The sequence below is a fragment of the Ascaphus truei genome, chromosome 6 (assembly GCF_040206685.1).
Source record: "Ascaphus truei isolate aAscTru1 chromosome 6, aAscTru1.hap1, whole genome shotgun sequence".
Lineage (NCBI taxonomy): Eukaryota > Metazoa > Chordata > Amphibia > Anura > Ascaphidae > Ascaphus > Ascaphus truei.
In genome coordinates this window covers 79,115,077-79,136,032 of record NC_134488.1, presented here as the reverse complement: position 1 = coordinate 79,136,032, position 20,956 = coordinate 79,115,077, and the positions used below count along the sequence as shown (strand labels likewise).

Sequence of the window (20,956 nt, the reverse complement as noted above, 5' to 3'; positions counted from 1 at the left end):
CACCTCACAAACAAAGAATATCCTGCCAGAATCCCAAATTGGTAGACTAGCTGGCATTCCTGATGTAGAGGAGGGGTTATAGAAATGAGACCCCAGAGCTCTACTGCGCATTTACCAACTAGCAGGGGGGCATGAGTCAAATTGTGTTCCCACGTTAACGACTGGCTAGAGGTAATTGAAAACCAATCCACGGTACTCAATGTTAAGGATAGGGCACAAAAGGTTTATAAACTGTTGTTCCCCTGTATCCTTTGTCTTCAATTTATCATCTGATTGCTACCTGATTGCGAGAGAATTGCTATGCTTCATACTTCTCATTCCCCAACCCCAAAGTAAGTGTACTTCTTGTTTGTTACTGTATTATTCGTGTGTCCACCTATCCAAAGGAATAAATATACTTTATTATATCTAAGACTCGTCCCAGTTCAACCCAGTGATTTGTGTAACGCTTTAATACCTGTGGCAGGCTATCGTCACAGGCTATTAAAGCTAACTGGTGGCAGCGGCAGGACTGAACTGGACCTGTATTACTAGTGTTCTGCGGGATACTGTAATATAGTGGGAACTCGATGGTAATTGCAAGTTCCTGGGTCTAAAGATATTGAACACACGTTAGTGCAACAAGTAACCTCACCTGCTGCGACCCAGAACATGAGTGAAGCGGAGAACGCCTATTACCTGAAAACTAGAAATCAGCTAAAAGACAAGTGCCGTGCCTATGGGCTGGAATATGTGGACCAGGAGGTCGAGGACATGATTGCCGCAATCACAGCACATGAAGCCGAGCTTGCAGAGTCTCAGGATACGACTCAGCTTGCCCTTGTACAGCCGCCCAGAGATCAGGGACTGAACCCAGTGCCGGAGCGGCAGGATCCCGGGGAGGGGACAAGTGCACCTCCCAGGACAAGTGCGACAAGAGGGGCACTGATGGCTGCGGCCACCAGTCCGTTTACCCCTGAAATGTTGGCACTGATTACGACGTGGGGAGACCGAGGGACAGCGGAGGAGCGGCTAAAGTTTATCTCACTGGCAGTGAACCGACCCGCTTATTGCCCCCCGGTCCAAACCCACAAAGATGAACTCCAACTGGACAAGCACAGTCTCACCAAGTACGTGGAAGGCACTGATCGGATCGACATGTTTTTAAGGAACTTTGAAACGCAATGCCGGCGGTACAAGGTGCTTCCCGAGCATAGGGTTGCACGCTTGGACCCGCTACTCTCCGGCTTGGCTAAGCAGACATGGATGGCGCTTACAGAGGAGTTTGCTGATTACTATGACCACCTGAAAGAACTTTTGCTATTTCAGCACGGTTTTACCCCTGAAGCTTACTGGGGTAAATTCCGGCTGGTGGAGAGGCACCCTCAGGAGACCTACGTCACTTATGTGACCCGCATGGCTTTGTACAGGCTACACTGGGTGGAGGGCTCTGAGGCCAGGACTTACCAACGCCTGCTTGACCTCATCTTTAAGGAGCAGCTCATGCAGCAGTGCCCGCCGGCGGTGAGGGCTTTTGTGTATGATAAAAAGCCCAAGACCTACACCGAGGCGGCGAGGATGGCAGATGACTATGTGGTCAGCCAGTCCCAGATGACCGCCAAGGTACCAGCCAAAGCGGCGACCACGCCGGTGCCGGCCAAGAAAGCTGTGAGTACCCCCCAGTGGATCCAAAAGCCGCCTGCGGGCAGCAGTTCACAGAAGGCGGGAGAGCTCCGTCATGAGCGCCGGTGCTACAATTGCAACAACACTGGTCACCTCAGACCAGATTGCCCGGAACCCCTGCGTTCCAACGGACCCTATCGGGGGCAACGCACCCCAGCTGCGAAGCCGGTAGCCCGCGTGCGGGTGGCTTCCACCAAAGAACCAGGACCGGTCATGGAAACAACTCCCAGCGAGACGTCCCATGTCACCCCTATCCCGGTTTCATCGGTGCCCACAGTCAGGAGCGGAGGACATCTCGGCGCAGACCTGCAGCAGACGGCCGGCCGGAGCAAACATCTTACCCCGGTCACAGTCGGTGACCGGCAAGCAGTCGGCTTGCTGAATTCAGGAGCCGCAGTGACCCTGGTCCGACCTGGTATGGTCCGGCCAGAGGAATTGCTCCAGGCCCTGCGATGCAGATCACTGTGGCCGACGGAGAGCCACGTTTCCTGCAGGTGGCCCGCATCTTTTTGGATTGGGGGTCGGCAAGGGTGTGCGGGAGGTGGGGGTTTTACCCGGTTTGGATGCTTAAATTCTTTTGGGCAACGACCTGGGACCGATGACCTGCACCTACGACCGTGTGTCCCAGCCCGCTGCCGTGGCGGCGGTTACCCGGAGCCAGACTGCGGCAATGCCGGCGGCGGCCGCTCCAGTCCCCCAGCCTTTGGGACCAACGTTAGCGGAGGGCACAGAGGAGCCCGGGGAGGTAAGCCAGGATCAGTTGCAACCACAGGCTGACTTACTGTTCCCTCTCACCTTGTCCCCTTCCCCTGACAATGACATGACTGGGGGGTGGCCAGACTTAGGAGCCCAGTTTAGGGAGGCAGTGAAGGCAGACCCTACCCTGGCCGGTGTGAAACTTCGGGCGTCCGAATCTCAGGCAGGGGAGGGCACTGAGTGCTGCCTATGGCATAAGGGACTCCTATACAGGGAAGAAGGGAACCCGGGGATAGAGGAGGGATTGACTGGTAAGCGACAGCTAGTAGTGCCCCAGGGGTACCGACAGCAATTGTTACGGGTAGCTCACTCTATTCCGTTAGCGGTACATCAGGGGGTCACCAGGACGCAAGCCCGGTTATTGCAGCATTACTACTGGCCGGGGGCATCCCGAGATGCGAGCAATTTCTGCCGCTCTTGTGATGCCTGCCAGTGAGTAGGTAAGGCGGGCGACCGTGTGAAGGCACCCCTGAAACCCCTACCGATAATAGGGAAACCCTTCCAGAAGGTAGCGATGGACCTGATAGGACCCTTCATGATTCCTAGCAGGTCGGGGAAGCACTACATCCTCACGGTGGTGGATTTTGCCACCCGGTACCCTGAGGCGGTAGCGCTTGGCACCATAAGTGCCAAGACAGTGGCAGCAGCTTTGCTGAACATTTTTGCTAGGGTAGGTTTCCCTAGTGAGTTCCTAACCGATCAGGGGTCGCAGTCCATGAGTGAACTGTTACATTGTCTCTGGGATGCCTGCGGTGTACAGCACCGGCGCACTACCCCTTACCATCCCCAGACCAACGGATTATGTGAGAGGTTTAACGGGACCCTGAAGCAGATGCTTCGGACCTTTATAGAGGCGGAGGGGAAAGACTGGGAGATTCACCTGCAGCACTTGCTGTTTGCATACCGAGAGGTACCGCAAGAATCTACAGGATTCTCCCCCTTCGAGCTACTATATGGCCACAGGGTACGTGGACCTCTGGACCTATTCCGTGAGGGATGGGAAGGGGAGACTACTGCTACTGATGCTTCAGTGATCCAGTATGTAGTAGATCTCAGAGACCGGTTAGAGATGCTCATGGGGTGGCCCAGGACCACCTCAGGGCTGCTCAGACAAAGAAAAAGCGATGGTATGACCAGCAGGCCCGTAGCAGAGAATTCATCCCAGGACAGCAGGTGCTTGTTCTCAAACCCACTCGGGAGAACAAGCTGATGGCTGCCTGGTCGGGATCGTACTCGGTTATCCGAAAGGTGAATAAGTGCAACTATGTTGTACAGGTAGCGCCTGAGAGGCACAAGACATACCACATCAACATGTTGAAAGAATACAGGGCACCGAGTATGGGAGCAGTGCTGGCCATTTGTAGCCCACTGCTGGAAGATCCGGCGAGCAATGCCGGTGGCGACCGTACGACGTAGGACTTGGGCCTAGAGGTGGGTGCTATGGATATTATTCGAGGGCAGGAAATAGGAGCCGTGCTCCTCATTACCTTGGAGTCGGAGGCAGGCGCCACTAGAGGAGAGATATCTTAGGCACTTTCTGCCACTTTAGGCTTCGAGACCTTCGTCTCCTTGGTCTCTTCCTTGCGAGAAACTTTGGGCTTCTTAGGGTCGTGCAAGCGCGTATAATCTTCATGACCATTCTGCATTTTGGTCCTTGACCATTTTCACCATCGCAGATGCGGGGTGTCTTAGACACTCCATTATCCGCTGTTTTTTCACGGTGTCGGGGCAGGACCATTCTTCTAGAACCTTTTAAGATGTAGTCCTTCCAGGCTTCGAAGGCATAGGGCCTCTTCTCCTGCTGGAGTAAGTTTGACTCCGGAAAGGGTTTTTAGCGTACAGTAGTGCTTCGAATGGGTGACTCATTCTTATTGACTCCCAACTGCTGTATGGCATTTGCCAGCATTTGTATGTCATCTGAACGGCAGAAGCTGGAACTGCCAAGACTCGAGCAGCGGATGCGACAGGATATGACACTGGCTTCACTTTCGCAGGGACTTCCTGAGAAAGGTGGAGATATACACATAGCAACCTCTTGCAAGTCAGTGGAAGAACTATGGGGCTCCGCCTTCACATGTGTTTCAAGTTAGATGATAGTACACCCGCTATCTATGGAGCCATAAATTGGATGGGCCTCTTTCTTCTATTACGTCGTCTCCACCATTTACTAACACCGAGCACCATACTCTGTCTGGGTCTGTGCAGCGGCCAAAGATTTTTGTTCCAATAGGTCTGGGTTACTGACCCAGTAGTAGGCATATGTCATAGGAGGAGGTGTCGGCGGGGACCTTTCCATCAGCAAGCGTCTGTTGAGGTGGGACTTGCCTCTTCAATGCCCAGCGCCCGGCGGGAAGGTAATGATAGGAGAAATTACATAATTTAGTAAGCTAAGTTCGGAGACCCCAGGTCTGAATCTCAGCAGCACCTCCAAATGTAGCCCTCTTTCCCCCTGACTAAAGAGACTACTGGTACTGCCGTTACCTGTTGGCTCACAGAAGGCCTAAGCCTCCGCCTCTGGGAGCCTAGGGTGGTATATTGATCACCTTGGTGCAGCGCCTCCACCTGCAAGGGATCCCAGCGTCGTGGGAGGAGCCCCTCACAGGAACCAATAGTAAACACACACGGTATATAATAACAACCTTTACTGAACACACACATATAATATAACAACTCGTACCACACTGTACAATGCACACCCAGCCCATTACCACCAGCGAGTGTCCCAAAGTACATTGGGTGCTAGACACCAATACCCTGATGTCCCTTTCCCAATGTCCATGCCCACCCAAAAGTGTAGGGAGTAGCGCTACCCCGTGAGCTGTTGGTGCACTTTGTTGAGGTACCTGCCGAGTACTCCAGTACTCGGTGGAGCTGACTTAGCAATGAGGATCCACTGATCCAGCAATGTCGTCGTCCGCAATGGCATCCACCTCTGCTTTGGGTGGTCTCCGGTAGGATGGTCCCACCTTTGAGTCTCTGTACGTTGGTGGTCTGGTCCCAGACCACAGGCCGCGAATCACCACGCAGCGTCTTCACTGTGTCCCTGACACTAACATTAAAATGGGGAAACATCTCTATCTAGGGGCCTTCCCTGAAGCAACCACAAACTCCCTTGATTGGGGCCTATCTGGGACCTAAGTGGGTTCTCTGGCCTAGTCGGAGTGCCACTGACACTCAGACCCTACATTCCCCTTGTCTGTCCTGTCTCCAACTGCTCCTCACGCCCTGAGCATGCCAAATGTATCTTTTTCTCACAGCTGGGATTGCTGCATACCTATTGGCTGTGCAGCGCCGTGTGACCTCTCCCCGGGTGCATGCTGGGGAATGGAGTTCCCCTGTGGAGCAAATGTCTAATGACCGCTGCTTGCACTACTGTATGCAGAGCGCATGCACGAGGCTGGAGGTAAGAGGGGGACATGGCTACATACCTATTAGTGTGTATAGTATATGTATGTGTTTGTGGGGGTGTAATATTCATGCATGTGTTGCAGCTCTCTTATTTTGGACAAATAATATTTTTTATATAATGGCTCTACTTTCTTGAAATGTTGCAGACCCCGGCTGTATACTAATGTGTAGCCAGGCTCAGAGACAATGGGGCCTATCCTAGTAGCTTCGATAACTCATCAAACTTTTTGAGCAATTCCCATATGATTTGGCAAGGTTGCTATTCAGAAAGCTCCGATGACCTGCCAAATTAGTTCAGGAAGTGCATCTTCCCGAGCGATCTCGATAATAAAACATTATCCAGCCAGCATAAAGTAAATTAAAGTTGCAATTAGCCCTGCCAGGATGAAGACTGATCTGATCACCGTCCTCCACGTCCTTGTCCTCCGTGGGCAGCAACATAACAATCAAAAAACAAACTAATGACCACTAACCCTTTAATCACCTTAGTGGTTAATAACCGCTATAGTAATTAATGGATTCACCCCCTCCCCCGCTACCAACCCGGGACACCTAACCATCCTCCCAGGGGCAACTACCCCCACCCCGCTACCCATTGATTGGCACAGTGGTCAACCATGGCCATAATATGAGCATGGTTGGCCACTATAGCAATGAATGGCAAATCTAGCAATAAAAAACAAGCACCAAATAAAATACATTACATTTAATTTAAAAAAACAAAAATGCCAATAAACCCATTTATTGGCACAGTGGTACACCATGCCCGTAATATGAGCATAGATTCCCACTATGGCAATGAATGGGCAAGCTACAAAAAACAAGCACTGAATAATTATATATTCAAAAACCTTTTGACACCTCTAGCCATAAAACACATCCACACCGGGGGAAGGACCACACAGATAACATTCCAAGAGACACTGTTTTTAAGTATACCCTTGCTTCATTCATTGTAACATCGCCGGAAGAAGAGATCAGTGTATCTCGAAAACTCGCACAAATAAAAGCATTTCGTTAGCCACAGAACGGTATCATCTATTTATTTATTTTATTTTATATATATATATATATATATATATATATATATAATGAATAGATGATACCGTTCTGTGGCTAACAAAATGCTTTTATTTGTGCGAGCTTTCGAGATACAGTGATCTCCAGCATATATATATATATATATATATATATATATATATATATAGTGTTCGACAAACCTATACATTTGCTCGCCCCGGGCGAGTGGATTTAACATCGTGGCGAGCTCCTATTGGCCCAAGCAGCATACGTTTGGTACTAGGTGGCGAGTAGATTTTTTTGTTCGGCGAGTAGATTTTTTGGTGATTTGTCGACCACTATGTATGTATATATATATATATATATATATATATATATATATATATATATATAATACTGAGTTAAGTTATGGTGGAAAGCAAATATGCAAATACAACTGTATGCTCATCTGCATGTCTTAGGCAGGTCTGCAACCCCACCTTTCACCATTATCACCCAGCATACAGCACTTCCATAAAATGAATAGATGATACAGTTCTGTGGCTAACAAAATGCTTTTATTTGTGCGAGCTTTCGAGATACAGTGATCTCCTCTTCCAGTATATATATATATACAAAAACCCTCCACAGGAAAGCAAATATGCAAATACAACTGTATGCTCATCTGCATGTCTTAGGCAGGTCTGCAACCCCACCTTTCACCATTATCACCCAGCATACAGCACTTCCACTGCAGCAAGGGATTCTGGGAAATGACATGCAATGAGCACTCAGTGCCACTTTTTGCTTCAAAAACCATTTTTAACATGGTTCCCTATAGGCTTAAGCTTGCTGCATGGTCACAGCTTTGAGCACAGCCAGGGTTAAGGTGCATACCCAGAAAACCACCCACAGACAGGTTTTTTTTTTTTTTTTTTTGTAGCCCGGGTGGTGAAAAAGTGATTCCACCTCAAAAACCGTGCTCATGGTCAAGTGAGACCAGGTGCGCAAAACTTGTGACAAAGTCTTCTCCGGAGAGTAGGCCAGTCCGTGCCAAGAGACAGTCCTCTTCAGCCGAAGCCAGAAAGAGTCCTGCTGTTACATTGACGTCGTCATCCGAGGAATCCGACGTCCATCCTGTTCCTTCCCCGTGCAGTAGGCGCAGCAGGAGGGTCCAAGTCTTTAGGGTGTTCGGCTTACGCCTACTAACCCACCGTGATCTTCTCCCGAGGGAATGGCGGTCACTAGCCAGCACTCAGTCTTTGCTCTCCGAAGAAAGGGGTGACGGCAACCCAACACGAAACAAAACCAACCCATAGTGCGAGTGCTCCAGTGCTCTGTGCAATGCAGTGCAGGAAGTGCTCAGACTTACAACAAAAAAATGTGCACGAGTGCACGCCCGGCCCCGTGCAAGGCCAGGCGGTGGCAAAAATAATTGGCTTGTCCCCTCAGCGGAAGGCAATAAGGAGGGCCAACTGCGGGAAAAATAGGGGACGGTGCAAAATAATCTGTGCTCATCAAGTGCTCGTAAGTGGAGGCCGGACGTCCAAAACGACCATCCACAGTGCAGCAAGTGATACTCCACCAGGTTTTCCACGCCTGGTGGTGCAAGATTAAAAATGCCCGGGCTACTTTGCATCCGCGTTCTCAGGCCATGACCAGAGGACCAAGTGCAGCCAGAGTGGGTCTATCCTTCACAGGACAGACCCTACACTTGATCTTAGCCAAAAGGCCGAGAACCACCCACAGACAGCTGTTTCGACCTTAATGGGTCTCATCAGTGTGGGGCTGGTTAACTGGGTATGCAAAGAAGCTATGGGATAGGCTATACCATAATACTGAGTTAAGTTATGGTGAGTAAAAAAAGTGACAAAAACCCTCCACTGGAAAGCAAATATGGCCTATAGGGATCCATGTTAAAAATGGATTTTGAAGCAAAAAGTGGCACTGAGTGCTCATTTGCATGTCATTTCCCAGAATCCCTTGCTGCAGTGGAAGTGCTGTATGCTGGGTGATGATTGGGAAAGGTGGGGTTGCATACCTGCCTAAGACATGCAGATGAGCATACAGTTGTATTTGTATATATATATATATATATATATATATATATATATATATATATATATATATATATATATAATATATATATATATATATACAAATATAACTGTATGCTCATCTGCATGTCTTAGGCAGGTCTGCAACCCCACCTTTCCCCATTATCACCCAGCATACAGCACTTCCACTGCAGCAAGGGATTCTGGGAAATGACATGCAAATGAGCACACAGTGTCACTTTTTGCCTCAATAACCATTTTTAACATGGTTCCCTATAGGCTTAAGCTTGCTGCATGGTCACAGCTTTGAGCACAGCCAGGGTTAAGGTGCATACCCAGAAAACCACCCACAGACAGCTGTTTCGACCTTGATGGGTCTCATCAGTGTTTATATATATATATATATATATATATATATATATATATATATATATATATATATATATATATATATATATATATACACACACACACACAAACACACACACACATACACGCAGTTGAGTTATGGTGGGTAAAAAAAGTGACAAAAACCCTCCACAGTAAAGCATATAGCAAATGGAGATATTACTGTATGCTCATTTACCAGAATCCCTTGCTGCAGTGGAAGCACTGTGTGCTGGGTGATAATGGTGAAAGGCAGGGTTTCAGACTTGTCTAAGACATGCAAATGAGCATACAGTTTCCATGACTCTTTTTCTACTGTCTCAGAGGAGGCTGTGTCATTGTTCATCTCCACTTCTCCCTCTACCACTTGCTCTCTTGATCCAATTCCCTCCCATCTCCTAAAACCTCTTGGTCCTACTATAATCCCTACGCTCACACACATTTTTAACTCCTCCCTCTACTCTGGTACCTTTCCATTAACATGCACCAGTTATACCATTACTCAAAAACAGCAAACTTGACCCTACCTGTCTTTCTATCTATCGACGTGTCTCCCTCCTGCCTTTTGCCTCTAAACTCCATGAACGTCTTGTATTCTCTCGCTTGCTCCATTTTCTTAACACCTATTCTCTCCTAGACCCTCTACAATCTGGCTTCCGCACTGCTCACTCCCCGGAAACTGCCCTCACTAAAATAACTGATGACCTCCATGCTGCCAAAGACAGAGGTTATTACACGCTGCTCATATTACTCGACCTCTCTGCAGCATTTGACACCATGGACCACCCTCTTCTCCTTCACATTCTCCATACTCTTGGTATTCGGAAAAAAGCTCTATCCTGGATCTCCTCTTACCTCTCCCATCGTACTTTCAGTGTCTCTTCTGCTAACACCTCCTCCTCCTCTATTGATCTCTCTGTGGGGGTACCGCAGGGCTCTGTCCTGGGACCTAATAACATCTCTTGGGTTTAAATATCACCTCTATGCTAACAACACACAAATTTACTTTTCAACCCCCGACCTTACACCTGCTGTACAAACCAAAGTTTCTGAATGCCTCTGCTATATCATCCTGGATGGCCCTCCACCGCCTTAAACTCAACATGGCAAAAACAGAGCTCCTTATACTTCCTCTTAAACCTGGCCCTACTACCTCCTTCCACATTACTGTTGTAAGTATGATTATTCACCCAGTAGCCCAAGCATGCTGCTTAGGGGTGACACTTGACTCCTCTCTCATATTCTCCTCACATTCAAAATGTTTCTAAAACCTGTCGCTTTTTCCTCCGCAATATCACAAAGATACGACCGTTCCTCTGTTACTCAACCGCTAAAACTCTGACTCAGGCCCTCATTCTCTCCCATCTTGATATCTGTAACCTCCTGCTGTCCGACCTTCCTACCTCTCACCTGTCTCCCTTACAATCTATCCTTAACGCTGCTACCAGAATCGCTCTGCTCTTTCCAAAATCTGTCTCCGCGTCTCCCCTCCTGAAATCCCTCTCCTGGCTTCCGATCAAATCTCGCATCTCACACTCAATTCTCCTCCTCACTTTTAAAGCTTTACACTCTTCTGCCCCTCCTTACATATCAGCCCTAATTTCTCGTTATGCACCATCCCGACTCTTGTGTTCTTCTCAAGGATGCCTTCTTTCTACCCCCTTTGTATCTAAAACCCTCTCCCGCCTTAAACGTTTTTCGCTGACTGCCCCGCACCTCTGGAATGCCCTTCCCCTCAATACCCGACTAGCACCCTCTCTATCCACCTTTAAGACCCACCTTAAGACACACCTGACTAGCACTGTGGATAATACTGGACACATGATACATAAAGCTTGGCCCCCTCCAGATGCACTTACCAGAATGCCCTCCTACTGTCTCTGTATGTTCTCCCTACCTACCAATAAGATTGTAAGCTCCTCGGAGGAGTGACTCCTCTTCCTTAATGTTACTTTTATGTCTGAAGCACTTATTCCCATTACCTGTTATTTATATTATCTGTTATTTATTTGATTACCCCGTGTATTACTACTGTGAAGCGCTATGTACATTAATGGCGCTATATAAATAAAGACATACAATACAGTAATATTTCCATTTGCAGTATGCTTTATTGTGGAGGGGTGTTGTCACTTTTTTTACCCACCATAATTTAATTATGTGTGATGAAACCTATCCCAAGCTTCATTTTGCAAAGCCACTATAACCAACCCCACACTGGTGAGACCCATTAAGGTCGAAACGGCTGTCTGTGGGTGGGTTTACTGGCTATGCATCTTAAACCAGGCTGTGCTCAAAGCTGTGAAATGCAGCAAGCATAAACTTATAGGGGACCATGTTATATGGTTTTGAAGCAAAAGGTGGCACTGTGTGCTCATTTGCATGTTATTTCCCAGAATCCCTTGCTGCAGTGGAAGCACTGTGTGCTGGTTGATAATGGTGAAAGGCAAGGTTGCAGACCTGTCTAAGACCTGCAAATGAGCATACAGTAATATTTCCATGATATATATATATATATATATATATATATATATATATATATATATATATATATATATATATATATAAATCTCTATCCAGAAGACTTTGATAAATAACCCTTTAGGGTGCAAGTAACTGTATCCATTTGTTTTGCTTTTCTTTTTAAAGTCAAAATGAGGGAAATGAGGCGTTATTATTGTACATAGAACAATACATGGAAAGGGTAAATCAGGAGATGGGTAAGAAAAAGGATTAGAAAAGATGATGATAAGAAAGAGAAAAAGAAAGTGTAGATTGGGGTTGAAAGAAGGAGCTGGTACAAGATGAGGGCAGACGAGGACAGGAGGCGCTAGTATTTGGCAATGAAAAAGATTTGCGAATGGGGGTTTAATGGAAGATGTACAGGCAGTCCTCGGTTATCCGACACAATGCGTTACTCAAAATGGCGTTGGATAGCGAAACGTTGTAAAGCGAAACACGTTTTCCCATAGGAACACTGTTTAAATGAAAGGTTCCGTTCCTGAAGGCATTTTAACACTAAAATACACCAAATATTTTACACAGGCAATAAGATATGCAGCACACACCAATTATATAGTGTATATACTGTATTATATATATATATATATATATAATATAACATAATAAATAATATATTATATAGTATAATATAATATAGTATAATATAATATTATATAGTATAATATTATATAGTATAATATATATATATATATATATATATATATATATATATATTTATATATATATATATATACGCTCTTACGACGCTTTGCAATGTTGTTTATGTGTGTGTATATATACACACACATACACATAAACAACGTTGCAAAGCGCCGTAAGAGTGTTGGATAAGCCGTTTTGGCGTTGTAAAAATGAACATAGGTATGCATTGCATAGCGTTGGATAAGCCATTCGTTGTAAAATGAAGCGTTGTAAAACGAGGACTGCCTGTACTGTACACTTGTGATACGACTTTAAGGTAAAAGATTTCACTACAACAAACAGTTGACTAAATGATAAATGATTCCCTATGTGGAAACTATAATTGGGAAAGTACTAAGGTTCCATGTGTTTCTTACAAGGGATGCTCTTATTTATGTTTTAAAAGTGTGGTTTGGATTTCAAGCTTTTTTTTCATCCATTTTCCATTTCCATATTGGCTTGACTTCTGCTTCCATACAGTGCCATGAAGCCGTCAGCCTGGAATCTCTTTGTTTCTCTTTTTTTTTTACACTTGGTTTCTTTCTATTTGTTTTTAAAGAACTGTGATGTCATGCTCCAATTTGGCCTCTCGGCTCCAGATTAGGGGCTGTCCATTACCTGCAGGAGGTGGGCCAAAAATGAACATAAAAGCAGTGTGTGGGAGGAACTCAAAGAAATCCCTGTGCAACCGAACATATGCAGTAAAAAAACAAAATCATCAGCTTTCAGCATCTGTGTATGACTGAGGCAGGCAGTTTCCAGTTTGTCTACATGTTCCTTTGCACGTTAGTGTTTTATATTGTTCTCTGTTATTAGACAGTGGATCCTTTTCTGTAACATGACATACTTAACGTATTCATCTATAATATTAATGTACTTCAGCAGTTTAGCTAGTACAACGTTTAATTCTGGTTCCCGGTATCTCCGGAATAACTGTTACTCATGCTATTTGCGGAACACAGGATATGCAGCTAGCCAGGCTAATGCAAGGCAAGGTATGTAACTATTTCTCTCTCTCTCTAAGTATATGGATACATCGTTCTAAGTATAATCTCAAGTATTTCCGTACAATACCTCATGCATATTGTCTATCCATCATTGCATTTAATGGAATGGAATGTTTGAAGCTAGTCATTTAAACAACAGTATAAAGGACATTGGGGGTCTATGGTAGAGATTTGCTAAGTCACGATTTAGTGAATCCAGTCCTATGTATCCAGTCATTCCTTAAAAACTAGAACAGTGTTATTTTGTTGCAAATTGTGCTGTATTATATGATATAACATATGTAATATATACTGCCTGCAACAGGCAGAGTCCATATATTATTCTACTGTGTTTGTATGTCTGCGTTGGCCTGTGAACATACTGGGGATTTACTATATGGAGCAAGTGGGAGGAGATTAGGACGGAGTTCCATTTGCATGTTGGTGCGGTTATGAAAATGGTATGCATGTATGAAATGTGTGATTCTTACTTTTGGGTAAGGTTTTCGGCATTGTTTTCCTCTGTCACTTTAAAGCTGGCATAGGAAGTATTTTTCACACAATTATAGGCAGCAATACGTATCAATGCAAAACATTAATTGTCAGTAATCCTCATATTGTCATTTGTAATATGTTTCCTAAAAGGAAACACCTTTCAAGCCAAACCTTTGAACTACCCTCTTAAATTAAGCATTTAATTAGTCCAGACTAATGACTACTGTCCCATACCTACAGTCTCCCCTACCAACCATTGTGTCCAAACACTGCTATCTACGGCACTAATTCCCTCACATGCTGTCTCTGTAAGTCTCCCATCAAACCTCTTAGATTGTAAGCTCTCCGAGGAAGGGATTTCCTTTCCTATTGTCGGATTTTGTTTGTTGTACTTACTGCATTATAATTTTCTGTATTGTCTCTTTTGTAAAATACAGAGTACATTGTCGGAGCTATATAAATAAAGATATACTGTATGTTCATGCATGTATACATACATAGTCTTAGTAAGCTCAAAACCCAAACCCACTACATTGTATATAAATGTGTGTCATTTGGAGTGCTATACAAGCATGGGAGGTACAACTAAAAATCATGATCTCATGAACGAATTTACTGGGGTTTAAATGGAAAGTATAAGACCAGGCAAGTAAAAAGATAATCATGGTCCAATTCTCTGCATTCTAATTTTTACAACTCTGCCTGGATGGAATCCACCTTCAGTGTAGTATTGTAGCCAATGTCTTCCAAGCATCCATGCAAAGTGAATTCTTTGACTATGTTTAGGGACTTCTACCGAGAGTACTAATGAAGGATAGAAAGGTCAGGGTGGGCATATGACTTTTCATGACATTGATAGCTTCTATAGGTATCTAGATGGAGCACTTTTCACTTAGGCTTCATAGTACTGGTACAATTTATTTAGAAGAATTAAATCTTTCGCAGCATCTTTATTTCATTTTGAAAGTTGGCCTGTTATCCAGATAATATCTTTTGAAATAGATTGTCCCTTTTGAAATGTACTTATTTGTATCTAAAAAAAAGCTTAATCTCAATGGCAGTGAAAGATTGAATGACACGATTGTTACGTACTGTATGTAACGTATGTAACAACATTGCAGTAGTTTCATCAATCAGTGCAAAATAGCAAAATAATAAACACTGTAGGCTTGCAGGTGTAACAATTCCATGAGATATTTCAAGCATGAGACAGGAGCAAGCTCCCACAGACACCTTGCAGGGCACAGAGAGCAGCATAAAGCACCATAATAATATTATTAATAGCTAATGCAAATTACTGCTGATAAATATAACAATTGAAATTCTTTTTGGACCCTGTGGAGCAGAAAGTTAAAAAAAAAAGTATAAAGCGACTATTCGACAGAATTATCACCTTCCTTTGCCAAGAAATTACTAGAGGAATAGAGGAAAGAATGTCCTACTGGGACTAGCTTTGTCTTTGAAGTTAGAGAGCCAGTTCATGACCAATGGCCATATTTACTAAGCGGTACTAAACCATGCAATGTCTCATGGCAGTGCAAGGCATCTTTTAGCGCATTCACATAATTGGGCTATAAGGAGTCCTACGGCTTAGCACTGCTTAGTAAACATGGACCCAAGTGCAAGCTCCATGTGATCTTGTACATATCTCATTTAGTGACAGACACCAGACAAATTAGATTGCAAGCACCTCTTGGCAGACATTCATTGTACATATAACAGTTATATACAGCTGTGTTCACTGTCCGTGCAATAGAAATACATTTAGCCAGCCAGCTGTGGTTTTGTAATGTATGGAATGTATCACAAAGAGATTTTGATACAGTGCATGTTACTGTATACTCACCTCTTAGTGAGTGCACAGTGGGGGAGGGAGGGATGTCTTGACACATGGCTGCCTGCAGTTTTCCCAATTCTAATGTTTCCTTTTGCATGGAATAAATTGGAGTAATCTGATGCTTTGTATCAGCTTTTTATTTCACAGCAGGGACCAACCACAATGTAATTGAATCCTCTTCACCACACTGGAGGTAGTATAGAGGCTGGTAACTGTAGTCCAGTGAGCCTAATGTTAGTGGGGAAATAAATGGAAACACTTACCAGTGGGAGATCACTTCAAACAATTCTGATTTTTTTGTCTGGATGAATAAGTTAATAAATGAAAGTGGCGAGGTAGGTGTAGCTTGCCTAGCTTTTGTAGAGAGTTTGACCCTGAGCCTCACAGAAGACTAATAAACAACTTGCAATGCCTGGTATTGGATTCTTGGGTGGTTAAATGAAGATATTGTTTAAGGCATCGTAGTAGCTATGATCAAAAGGAGCCATTTCAGAGGAGGAGAACCAGTGCCCCATGGAGTACCTGAAGGATTTTATTGGGACGGGTGCTCTCTAATCCTTGAGTGCCGGAGGTGCCGCGTAGCCAGAATGCCATGGCCTCTCCAGAACTTGCGATCATGTGACTGCTTCTTACGTGATCGCTCCAATCACTGTAACACTGTAATCAAAATAAGGAATGCTGGGAAAGGTATTGGCATCAAGAAGAGAGAAGTAGTGATGCGGGATTGAACATTTGTCAGGCAACCAAACTACTGCCGGAGCTCAGCCGCCACGCAAGTAGCCTTTGAGACATGTCACTGGTGGGACACCTGACTGCAGGGCACCTCACTGCTTTACATTTCATCCCACACCAAAAATGTCTGCCGCTCTGACAAAGTGACCGCTCCCGCGCCTGACCGCCCAACAAGCCAGCACCGATAAGTGTATGTTTAAATGTCCCATGTGGGATGGCTGCACTGCCTAGACCACCCACTCTGACGCACCATCTTTAAATGTCTGTGCGGGATGGTGTGTTGGAGCGTGCAGACTAGGTAGTGTAGCAGTCCCACATGGGACATTTAAATATACGCTTATCGAAGCTGGCTCATCGGAGCTGGCGATCGGTGCTGGAGCGCATGTTTTCTGTCAGAGCTGTTGGTCGGGCACAGCGGACATTTTTGAAACGCGGCAAAATGTCAAGCAGTGAAGTACCCTGTGGCCAGGTGTCTCACCGGTGAGATGTCCGGTGGCGAAATGCGTGGCGGCAGAGAGTCGGTGGCGTTTTGGTCATGGCCAAATATCCTAGACCAGTAATGATGCCACTTCTCAGGTCATTAGGAAGACCTCAGTACTGTGTTCAGTTCTGGAAGCCATGGGGTCTATTTATGATAACATCTCTGCTGCAAAACTGAGATAAAACCAGTGCACAAGATTTATCATGAGAAATCTCCAATTGATTTTAAAGGAATTCATTTTCTTTCATAAATATTTTACTTTTTTGCCCCACTTTTGCAAGCAGGTGACTTTTGAAATAGACCTCAATATTTCAATAAGGACATAAAAAATAAAGCTGCAAAGAAGAACTACACAAATTGTCATCTAGAAACACATCAGCAGTTTTCTAATGAGAAAAGCAAGAGCATGTGGCAGGCAAACTTTGTCATTATAAACATATGATGCTGAGGGATGAAGGAAATATTGTAAAAGTCAGAATTGATTAGATGATCTTGCTCTAAATGTACCTATTGCTTGTGTAGCCCATGTCCCCCCCCCCCCCCTGGTCGCAGATTGGACCTCTAGGGTGTAGTGAGGGCTGGCTACATGTACTATGGTGGTGCATACCTGCTTGGAACAGGAGGGCCTGAGTCTCCCGCGTTGGTATGGGGGATAACAGGGCCAGGCTTCTGGGGTATATGCATCCATCTTCTTTAGCAATGGTGCAGCGCCTCCATCTTCTGATGAGACCTATAGGGATAGGTTAAGATCCTCCCAGAAGAAGCCCTGGTCCTAGGGCGAGTGATCTTAAACTCACACACAGTCTCTGATAAAATAGCAGCACTGTCTTTATTGTCCTTGACACAACAGATCAGCAACACTTCATGCACAGCGGCACGCAGCAGTTCATATACTTTAGTGTACTCCAAATGTGTACAGGCCTTTCCTCCTCTCCCCTCCTCCAGGCTGTACCCTAGCAGGATGGGCTGGTTAGGGGCTTCAATAACCCAACCCCCACCTCCAGGATATACTCTCTGGGTGAGGGTAGATCTCCCCCCTCACCCCCTCAGCAGGGTGAGGGGCATTGGTCCACAGCACTACAGTGCTATCAGCTCTAATAAGTATGGCTGAGTGTCTTTTCTCCTATTTCCTTGAACTTCCAGACCATGCTCTCTCTGTTCCAGCACTCTCCACTCTCACAACTCCAACAGACTCCACTCTCCAACCGACTGACACATGCTCAACACTCAAACAGACTGAACACTCCTTTCTCTCTACTGCAACAGACTGACCCAGACACACACAGGAGCAGCCCACTAAATAGATACAGCCCTGCCCCCTATGATGTCAGCAGGACCTCCCCTCTGTCTCAGGCCTGCCACAGAGTCAGGGGCCTACCTCTATCACTCAAGGCAGGGCTTGGTGGGGGGAAAACCCATGATTACTACTGGCGCCTGCCCTTACCAGGGCTTATTCCAGTAGGAGAAGAATAGGTAGCCCACTATTCCTTACAGGTGCTACACTGATATGAACATTGTACGTCTGAAGATATAAACAGAATAATACAAAATAACATATTCAGCACAACTGTGCAAAACGTATGTATGGAAATGTTACAGTAAATAGATAGAGGGTTGTGCATGCACTCAGACATACAGGTGATAGTGGGGTACTTAGCTGCCGGTGCGCTGGTTCTGGGGAGCTCCTGACGTCCCAAAATAGTCCAGTAAAAAAGAAGAAGTGAACAACATATGTATGTATAAATATATGTTGTTCACTTGTATTTGGTAGCCTACACCTTGAGAAAGGCAGTATCGCTGCCGAAACGTTGGATTTCTTGGCACATTAAACCTATTCACTGCTGATTAAGACTGTGTGCCTGCTTCTTCTTTTCTGCTGGAAATGTTACAGTAGACATACTGATTGGTGACTTGCAATTTACTCTGTGAAAATGCATGGTCCATGTCTTTATGTAATATATTAGGATTATGCTTTATTTTAAAGTGACAATCCATGCTGGTTCTTTTCGCCCATTTCCTTTTCATTTTTTTTTAAGTACAGGATTCAAGCAGGGGGTTTCCGGAACTGAACCCCATTCATTTCAGCTCCTGGGACCCCCTGCTTCCGGAGATATATACCTCCATAGTGGTGCTCGTAGCCACTCCAGGTTTCACATTATGGTGAATTCTCAAAGTCCCCGGGCCCTGCTAACCAATAGGAAGCTGTAACATCACCCAGTTCGGCCTCCTATTGGTCCATGTGACCGGGGGCTTTAAACTGCAGAAAACTGCAGAGATACCGCTTTGGAGGTAAGTATCTCTGGAAGTAGGTGATCCTGGGAGCTGAAATTAACGAGGTTCAGTGCCGGGGACCCCCTGCTTCAATCTATTAAAAAAGAAAAAAATATCCATGGATTGCTCCTTTAAGATATAGGCTTTGTTTTGAGTATGTTGCATATCTTGTAGGTATTGATTTATTTTTAGAGGGGTAGAAAGGTAAGCTAAAACTCATAATCAGTAGTGCTTCAGGGATATAGTGATTAAGCACTTCCTAACATTTTTTAAGAGTGTTTAATGAAACATAGGAGTTTTTAAAAACTGAATTCCATTCTAATTAAACCGTGTTTTTCCAGCCTTTTCATACACTGCCAGGATCTTCAGCCAATTGTTATTGCAAGAAACCATTTACAAACATTGCATGTCACAAGTTGCAGAATTTACAGAATGCACTGAGGCAATTCATACTGTCATGCAAACAGAAACAACTTACATACTTACTCAATCTGAAAAATTTAGCACGTTTCAACCCAAAGAATGTAATGAAGAATGTAGCATACAAACAGAAAAAAAGCTTAATTAAGGTAGCTCATCATCCCAGGTATAAAAAAAAGTCAAACACAGAAGGGATACAATTTGTTTGGTCTATTTTGTACTTTGGAAACAAGCATAAGCTAATAGTTGGGTTCTCTCCAGTGTAACAGCTTGGTATACACATTGTTTTGTTATTGCAGCAATGAACTAATTATAGGAATTATTTTGTTGCCACATGTATTGTATTCAACAAGAGACATGTTAATACAAATCTTAGACAGTTAGCAAATGTCATTGAATGTCTAACTCTTTGACATAGATTATTCACTTAACTTTGTTAAACTTGAGCTAATATTGCACAAGATAAAAAGAAAAAGGAACACACTTTTTAGTTAAAAATTCTATCTCCATTAGATGGTGCATGATAATAAAAAAACCTGATATTGAATATTGTGATAAATAACATTGTATATTTAATGGTTCAGATAAAATCAAGTCAACATTCAATTAAAATCTAATTTGAAGGGTACAGAATATTAGGATTTCTTAGAAAACCATATGGTACAAAATAAGTTAACCTTTGTGATGTCTGAGGCAACCACTGCATGCAAAGGAATGCCTGTGGTTAACATACAAAATAACCACCCTACAAATAACTCAAAAAGCATGACATCCATGTGCAGATTAAGACTTTAGTAGCCCAAATGGCCAGTTAGTCATGAGTTAACAATAACTAGCTGGCCACTTGGGTTGCTGAGCAGTTAATACTGTATATTAATGTCCGGCAATATTAATATTATGTATTTGTAAAACCAATTCTAGATTAGTTTTATCCGATCTCTGTATATAATGGCCATTATATACATACTGTAGACAGAATAGGCTTAATGCCAGTCTGGGGTAGATGCATTTTGGGGGGTGGAGGATGGTGATGGCAGTGGGAGCACAGGAGAGAAGGAAGCGTGCTGCCGGCGATGGTAAGGTCGGAGCTCGCACCAATGGTCAGATCCAGAAGTAAGTGATAACTTCTGATTTCTGCCACTAGGGAGAACCTCCACTGCTCCACTCCACAGCCAGATAAGGAATATTAATTGAGGGGGGAGTATATGAGGTGGGGGGGGGGGGTGAGAGAGAGGATGAGGAGGGGGTGAGAGGATGATGA

At 44.6% G+C, this 20,956-nt stretch overlaps 1 protein-coding gene across 2 annotated transcripts in view; it reads left to right on the top strand.

Annotated features, from left to right (window-relative positions):
* The window catches only part of MEGF6 (multiple EGF like domains 6), a 426,398-nt gene that overhangs the window by 318,772 nt on the left and 86,670 nt on the right, over positions 1-20,956 (top strand). Inside the window, exon 1 of one of the 2 annotated variants that reach the window (XM_075604902.1) lies at positions 13,175-13,468. The exons of the other annotated variant lie outside the window; for it this stretch is intronic. Coding sequence (XP_075461017.1) covers positions 13,312-13,468 — 157 coding nt within the window. The 5' untranslated portion in view covers positions 13,175-13,311. Of the gene's footprint in view, positions 1-13,174; positions 13,469-20,956 lie in introns of those variants that run through there. 2 annotated transcript variants of the gene reach the window in all.